Source organism: Rhinopithecus bieti, unplaced genomic scaffold (genome assembly GCF_001698545.2).
Source record: "Rhinopithecus bieti isolate Rb0 unplaced genomic scaffold, ASM169854v2 scaffold_35950, whole genome shotgun sequence".
NCBI classification, from domain to species: Eukaryota; Metazoa; Chordata; class Mammalia; order Primates; family Cercopithecidae; genus Rhinopithecus; species Rhinopithecus bieti.
The window spans coordinates 858,069-866,132 of record NW_016815506.1 but is presented as its reverse complement, the minus strand read 5'-3'; the positions used below and the strand labels follow the sequence as shown (position 1 = coordinate 866,132).

Sequence of the window (8,064 nt, the reverse complement as noted above, 5' to 3'; positions counted from 1 at the left end):
AAAAAAAAAAAAAAAAAAAAAAAAAGAATAATCTCTGATCTGCCATAAATATTTTAGTTCAGTCAGGAAACATTTATTGAACACCTACCAAGTGCCAAGTACAAAAATCCTGGGGATTCATAATCTTAGAGTTTAATAATTATGCTGTAGCATTTTCTGGTTATACCTTGAAAGCATTGCGGTGAGATGGAAAGAGCCTTAAGTTGCAGCCGGGCACGGTGGCGCATACCTATAATCCCCGCAGTTGGGGAGGCCAAGGTGGGCAGATTACTTGAGGTCAGGGGTTCAAGACCAGCCTGGCCAACACGGTGAAACCCTGTCTCTACTAAAAATACAAAAATTAGCCAGGCGTGGTAGCGCACATCTGTAATCTCAGCTGCTCAGAAGGCTGAAATAGAATCACTTGAATCCAGGAGGTGGAAATTGCAGTGAGCTAAGACCATGCCACTGCACTCCAGCCTGGGTGACACAGTGAGACTCTGTCTCAACAGCAACACAAAAAGGGCCTTAAATTGAACTTTAGAAGGTCTGGAATCTAGTCTTGAATTGATTATTATTAGAATAAGCTCAAGCTGTTTGTGTCGGTCTCCAGATGTATAAAGTTGGGATTGTAACAGTTGTCCATGAACCCAAAGTGGAATAAGTGAAAAGCCTAGGACAGGCTGGGCACAGTGGCTCATGCCTGTAATCCCAGCACTTTGGGAGGCCACGGTGGGTGGATCATTTGAGGCCAGGAGTTTGAGACCAGCCTGGGCAACATGACAAAGCCTCTTCTCTACTAAAAAGACAAAAATTAGCTGGATATGATGGCACGCACCTGTAGTCCCAGCTATTTGGGAAGCTGAGGCATGAGAATTGCTTGAACCCAGGAGGCGGAGGTTGCAGTAGGCCAAGATTATGCTATGCCACTGCACTCTAGTCTGGGCCACAGAGCAAGACTCTGTCTCAAAAAAAAAAAACAAAAAACAATTCACCAGCAAGGTGGCACATACCTGTAGTCCCAGCTACTCAGGAGGCTGAGGCACGAGGATCACTGGAGCTTAGGAGTTTGATGGTGCAGTGAGCTGTGATTGAGACATTGCACTCCAGTCTGGGCGAGAGCAAAACCCTATGTCTGAAAAATAAAGTTACTGGTTCACATTAAAAAAAAAAAAGGCCGGGCGCGGTGGCTCACACCTGTAATCCCAGCACTTTGGGAGGCCGAGACAGGCGGATCACGAGGTCAGGAGATCGAGACCATCCTGGCTAACACGGTGAAACCCCATCTCTACTAAAAATACAAAAAACTAGCTGGGCGAGGTGGCGGGCGCCTGTAGTCCCAGCTACTCAGGAGGCTGAGGCAGGAGAATGGCGTAAACCCAGGAGGCGGAGCTTGCAGTGAGCTGAGATCTGGCCACTGCACTCCAGTCCGGGCGAAAGAACGAGACTCCGCCTCAAAAAAAAAAAAAAAAACCCAGGACAAAATGAAAACCCCACAGAATTTGTATCCTGGAAACACAGGGACTTTGCTTTGCATAAACAGATTTTGGGCCAGACAAAAAAAACAAAAAACAAAAAAAAAAACACAACAACAGATTTTTGTACCAGAACCTTCCTACAATTCTAGTTGCTACACCTTAAAATTCTGTCATAACTAGATTTGAAAGATGCAGTAGTACCAATGAGACTTTGCTAAAGGGTATTTTTTGCACTCAGGGCTCTGTGGTATTATCTGTAATACTAGGTACTATCATTTATTGAGCACTTACTATGTATCAGACGCTGTGCTGATGTTTTCATATAATCCTCACAGTAACACATGTGCCCAAAGTGGTTAAGCAACTTGTCCAAAGTCTTGTTAGTAATACTAATTCAATACTCAAATCCAGATCTGCTGGACTCTAAAACTCATGCTCCTAACATTTGGTCATTTGGTGTATTTGATTGTAAGTTCTTTTTTTTTTTTTGAGACGGAGTCTTGGCTCTGTCGCCCAGGCTGGAGTGCAGTGGCCGGGATCTCAGCTCACTGCAAGCTCCGTCTCCTGGGTTCACGCCATTCTCCTGCCTCAGCCTCCCGAGTAGCTGGGACTGCAGGCGCCCGCCAGGTCGCCCGGCTAGCTTTTGTATTTTAGTAGAGACGGGGTTTCACCATGTTAGCCAGGATGGTCTTGATCTCCTGACCTCGTGATCCGCCCGTCTCGGCCTCCCAAAGTGCTGGGATTACAGGCTTGAGCCACCGCGCCCGGCCGATTGTAAGTTCTTTAATGGAACATGACCTTCAGGGGCCTCCCAGTTCATCCTATTTGACTTTTGAGTACCCACACCAAAGACTGGTTCACAGCCCTGACTTGGAAGAAGCAGGATTTGGGTATTGAGTCACTCCTGCTTTTCTTTTCTTTTTTTTTTTTTTTCTGCAGGGTCTCGCTCTGTTACCTAAGCTGGAGTGCAGTGGCTCAATCTCAGCTCACTTCAACCCTCTGCTTCCCAGTCCCAAGCGATTCTCCTGCCTCAGCCTCCCAAGTAGCTGGGAGTACAGGCACACACCACCATGCCTGGCTAATTTTTGTACTTTTTGTAGAGACGGTGTCTCGCTATGTTGCCCAGGCTGGTCTTGAACTCCTGACCTCAAGTGATCCACCTGCGTAGGCTTCCCAAAGTGTTAGGACTACAGGTGTGAGCCACTGTGCCTGGCTGTCCTACTTTTCAGGAGAAAAGAATTAGAGGCTTTATTTACATAGTGCTTTGCATTTTATGAAGCTTTTCCATATATCTTATTTGATCGTCATAGCATCTGCTTATTCTATAGGCCTCTTGAGATAGCACTGCTTTTGGCAAACCTCTGAACTCAGGAAATGGGTCAGGATTTTTGCCATGGCATCTTATGCTTACTCACATTGTAGCTTTTATCCACACTCTAATGTAATTACCTTTCTACTTCCTGTCTCCACCACTAGAGTAAAAGCTCCTCAAAGGGAAGGAAATATGCTGTTTGCTATTGCTTTCTATTACCAATAGATAGCACATAATGGGCACTCTGTGAATGTCCAGTTAATTAGTTTTGTAATAGAAAAGACACTGATGGGGAAAAGGCCTCTTTAGCTCTCTTGACATCCTAATACAATTCTTTCCCCATAGAACAAACGAAAGAAGAGAAGGAAGAAGAAGAAGGTCTTAGACCAGGCCACTGTTTCTGGTAATGTCCCATCTAGCCTAGAAGAACTGGAGGCTATGTGGCCAGCCCTGGCTGAGCAGCTGCAGTGCTGTGCCCAGGTAGGTGGTTACAGACACTCTGTCTTTTTTGAGAATAGTACTCTGGGTATACAATCTGGGTTTTCTACTCCCTCTGCTCCCATAGCTTTATCCATCTCTAGAATCCTGAGCTCAACATAGACTCCATGGTTCCCTTTGATGCGGCCTCAGAGGTGCCAGTGGAGGAGCAGCGGGCAGAAGCCATGATACGGATCCAAGACTGTCTCCTGGCTGGCCAGGCCCCACAGGCCCTGACTCTCCTGAGGTCTGCCCGGTAAGAACCCTGCTGCTTATCCTCTTGGGCTTTGGGGAAAGGAGGAGGCCATCACTGTGGTACAGGGTTCTCAGTCTTCAAAAGAGAGTCATCTCATCAAGGCTCTGGGACTCCATACCGACTGACTCCTGGGGCGTTTTGATTGGTTTGTTGGGTTTTTTTGTTTGTTTTCGAAAAACATTAAAAAAGCATAGCTAATTGAGAAAAAAATAAAGATAAAGCAAATCCTCCCTTGACATCGTCAATAAGTCCTTGGTAATTGCGACTTTGAGTGAAATGACCTACAGCAGGTTTCTTATAATATTAAGAGAAAAAAACTGATTTTGCTATACATTGTTTCACTTAAAGTGGCAGCATCCAAGAACCTATTGAAGACATTAAGGGAAGACTTACTTTAATTCTACTAGCCAAAGATAAGCATCATTAACATTTTGATGAGTAACCATGCAGAGGTTTTTTTCCTCCGTTACATGTAAAAATGTCATATATACCTTGTTTTACAAAAATGAAATATTGTACATGCTGATTTATAGTAATTTTTCACTTCTCAGTATATTGTGAGCATTATTTCTCATCAGATATGTTTCTGTAATTGTAATTGTTAATGGCTTTAAAACACCATTGTGTGGGCCGGGCATGGTGGCTCACACCTGTAATCCCACCACTTTGGGAGGCCAAGGTGGGCGGATCATGAGGTCAGGAGATCGAGACCATCCTGGCTAACACGGTGAAACCCCGTCTCTACTGAAAATACAAAAAATTAGCTGGGTGAGGTGCTGGTTGCCTGTAGTCCCAGCTACTTGGGAGGCTGAGGCAGGAGAATGGCGTGAACCTGGGAGGCAGAGCTTGCAATGAGCCAAGATCGTGCCACTGTACTCCAGCCTGGGCAACAGAGCGAGACTCTGTCTCAAAAAAAAAAAAAATCCATTGTGTGAATATGTACATTTGTTCAAGCAGGTGTCAAACATTTAGATTGTTTGCATTTTGTTCTTACCTTATTTTTATTGAGTTGTGGCTTATAAGGAAAATTTTCCCTGGGGTCTTTGTTTCATTTGAGGTAACAGTTTGCATTTTCTTTCTGGCCAACAAAAGAAATAAGTCTAAATTCCTTCTTCTACTTCAAATTATAAATTTAAAGCCAGATTTCCCCTGGGTAAAGCCTTTTTTCTGTCTGTGCTCCAGGGAGGTGTGGCCTGAAGGAGATGTGTTTGGCTCTCAAGACATTTCTCCAGAGGAAGAGATCCAGTTGCTGAAACAAATCCTCTCTGCTCCACTTCCCCGTAAGTCTCCACCCTTCACATCTGTCTCCTTCCAGCTCTTTATTCTAGCACCAACATAACAGAGACTCAGTAATCCTCCCTCTGTCTATAGGGCAGCAGGGCCCAGAGGAACGTGGGGCAGAGGAAGAAGAAGAGGAAGAGGAGGAGGAGGAGGAGGAGGAGGAGTTGCAAGGGGTCCAGGTGTCGGAGAAAGAATTTAATTTTCTGGACTACTTGAAACGGTGCGGGCTGAGAGGCCTGAGTTGGTCTTAGAGTGGCGATTTTGCAGCTGTGAGGATGAGCTATGTCTTCCTTATGCTGACATCCTCTCCCTCCTTGTTTTGGTGCAGCTTTGCATGTTCAACTGTCATTCGAGCCTATGTGCTACTGCTGCGGAGCTACCAGCAGAATAGTGCTCACACTAACCATTGCATTGTGAAGATGCTGCACCGGCTGGCCCATGACCTCAAAATGGAAGCGCTACTTTTTCAGCTGTCAGTCTTCTGCCTCTTCAATCGTCTGCTCAGTGACCCTGCTGCTGGAGCCTACAAAGTGAGGGGATAACAAGGAATGGGGGTCTAGAAGGGTATGGGAACCCTCAGGTAAATAAATAATCTTCAGGAGATAGAAGGTGCTGAGAAGTGTCAAGGGCTGGGAGATGGGAAAACAATGAGAAAGTAGGCAGGTTGAGGGAGCTGCATGGAGAAGGACAGAAGAGAGTGAGTGAGGAGGGGGCAGCTGGGAACAGCTATAGAGAAAATACCTAGAGGGCCAGGTTCGGGTCTGCATTGGACCAGAGGCCTCATAGTAACCTCCTTCTCCTACAGGAGCTAGTGACTTTTGCCAAATACATCCTGGGCAAATTCTTTGCGCTGGCCGCAGTCAACCAAAAAGCCTTTGTGGAGCTGTTGTTCTGGAAGAACACAGCTGTGGTTCGAGAGATGACTGAGGGCTATGGCTCCCTGGATGACAGGTGAGCTTGAAGTTGGCAAAGGATGGGTGGGGGTAGGGGAAGTTTGATGCAGAGTCACAGAATGTCAAAGCTGTAAGAGCTTGCATGTCATTTAGCCCACCGTTTCTTTCCCTGTCATGGGTGAGAAAACAGGCTCAGGAGGTGAAATGCTTTACCTAAGGTTATCCAAGAGAGGAGCAGGGACTGGAGCCTAAGTCTACTGTGTATCTAGTTTCCTTCTCCGTCACCAGCCTCTGTAGAGGTGGTCACTGTTGGGAGCTGGGTGGTTGCCTGGAGAGAGTCCGTGTGTGACCTCTCCCAAAACATGCTGGGAAACCATGAAGATTTGTAGAAATGTTTGTCTTCTTTCCCTTAGTGTCTCAGCCCCTCTCCTTTCACACTTAGTCTCTTTTTCCCATAATATTCTCAGTCCCTGGAGTCAGAATGGTCAGGGTTCCACTGGCCCAACCTGGAAAATCTCTTAGTTTGACTTTTAGGTTCTTACGTGGAAGGAAAGTGAGGGGAAGGAGGCACACTGTAGGCCTCTCTCGGCTGGCCTCTTTCAATTACCTGCCTCATCCTTCCTGTTCCTTTCAGAACTGATCAGAGAAGGCCTTTGGTCTCCTCTTTTTGGGCCAAGAACCTATATGCTCCCTTTCTCCTTTCACCATTCAGGTCTTCGAGTCGCAGAGCGCCTACATGGAGCCCCGAAGAAGAAGCTCATCTTCGGGAGCTGTACCTCGCCCATAAGGACGTGGAAGGTGAGAGGCCTTGAGATCTGGAAAGTTTGTGAGGAGGGCAGCCTGAGCTGCGGGACCTTCTTTACTGCCTCAGTCATTCCCCATGCCAGGGCAGGATGTGGTGGAAGCCATCTTGGCCCACCTGAATACTGTTCCTCGAACACGCAAGCAGATCATCCACCATCTGGTACAGCTGGGACTGGCTGACAGTGTCAAAGACTTCCAAAGGTAGAGAGGCGCATGCTGTGGAGGCTATTGGGATAGGGATGCGTGTTCACTTCCTGGGCTTCCTCTTCCACTGACATCTTCCTAATCAGGAAAGGAACCCATATTGTACTGTGGACGGGGGATCAGGAGTTGGAGCTGCAGCGGCTTTTTGAGGAATTCCGGGACTCGGATGGTGAGTGAGGTGGTACTCAGGGGACCTTTGAGATGAAAGTCAAGCTATCCATTTCTTTTGGGGCTGCCTTTTATTCCCAAGGAAAGATTCTCCCATCCCTTCTGTTCACTTACTATATTTGTAAGGGTCATTTTTGGATGAATTGAGCTACCCTCTTTCCAGAGACCTCTGATGTATTTTACTCATCTCTTTCCCCTGTTGCCCTTGGGTATTCACTTGCTCGCTTTTTATAGATGTCCTGGGTCATATCATGAAGAATATCACAGCCAAACACTCACGGGCCCGAATAGTGGATAAACTCTTGGCTCTGGGGCTGGTGACTGAGCGGCGGGAGCTGTACAAAAAACGGCGGAAAAAGTTGGCATCCTCCATCTTGGTAACAGTCTGACCCTGGCTCTGCTGGCATGGGCCCGCTCCCCTTGAAATGCTCCTAAGGAGCAGTCCACCCAAACTCTTCCTGCCTGAGGCTGTTCTGACCAGGTCCTTCTCAGAGAGTGGGTGTGGTGCGAGGAGGGGTCAGGAACCAAGAGACTCCACTAAGTTCCTTGTGTTGCCTTCATTTTCATTCCCCCAACCCCCAATGAATTTTAGCCAAATGGAGCGGAGTCCCTGAAAGATTTTTGCCAGGAAGATCTGGAAGAAGAGGAAAACCTGCCTGAGGAAGACAGCGAGGAGGATGAAGAAGGGAGCTCAGAAGGAGAAGAAGTCCAGGGTAGCTTAGTCCTTTCAACTGAAAACCTTAGTCAAAGCCTGCATCAGGAAGGTGAGGACTTTGGCTGGGAGAGGTGTCTCAGGTGGAGGGCTTGGGAGTAGGGTCAAATGTAAGTTTCCCTCATTTCCTTAGGCTTTTCTACCCCGCTGCTGTGGCTCCAGCACTGCCTGATCCGAGCAGCAGATGATCGGGAAGAGGATGGTGAGTGGACAGATGACACTTTTAGGAGAGCCCTGGAGGCTATTGGTGACCTACCTGGTCATGGGATGGAGGACCAGTTCTTCTCTTATATCTTCACCATATGACCCTTGACCCTGTCTTAGGCTGCTCCCAGGCAGTTCCATTGGTGCCACTCACAGAGGAAAATGAGGAAGCCATGGAGAATGAACAGTTTCAGCAGCTGTTGCTCAAGCTAGGGGTTCGGCCCCCTGCCTCTGAGCAGGTAAATATGCCAGTTATAGCGTCACCCAAGGCGTGTTAGTCCTATTTCCAAATACAT

General features: G+C 47.2%; 1 protein-coding gene across 2 annotated transcripts in view; it reads left to right on the top strand.

The window, feature by feature from the left end:
- The window catches only part of TIMELESS (timeless circadian regulator), a 32,991-nt gene that overhangs the window by 21,549 nt on the left and 3,378 nt on the right, over positions 1-8,064 (top strand). For both annotated transcript variants that reach the window (XM_017853367.1, XM_017853366.1), the window contains exons 14-26: positions 3,115-3,249; positions 3,351-3,502; positions 4,685-4,782; positions 4,874-5,003; positions 5,112-5,313; positions 5,589-5,734; positions 6,389-6,474; positions 6,564-6,681; positions 6,771-6,853; positions 7,087-7,229; positions 7,445-7,616; positions 7,698-7,766; positions 7,889-8,007. In XM_017853367.1, coding sequence (XP_017708856.1) covers positions 3,115-3,249; positions 3,351-3,502; positions 4,685-4,782; positions 4,874-5,003; positions 5,112-5,313; positions 5,589-5,734; positions 6,389-6,474; positions 6,564-6,681; positions 6,771-6,853; positions 7,087-7,229; positions 7,445-7,616; positions 7,698-7,766; positions 7,889-8,007 — 1,653 coding nt within the window. The remainder of the gene's footprint in view (positions 1-3,114; positions 3,250-3,350; positions 3,503-4,684; positions 4,783-4,873; positions 5,004-5,111; positions 5,314-5,588; positions 5,735-6,388; positions 6,475-6,563; positions 6,682-6,770; positions 6,854-7,086; positions 7,230-7,444; positions 7,617-7,697; positions 7,767-7,888; positions 8,008-8,064) is intronic.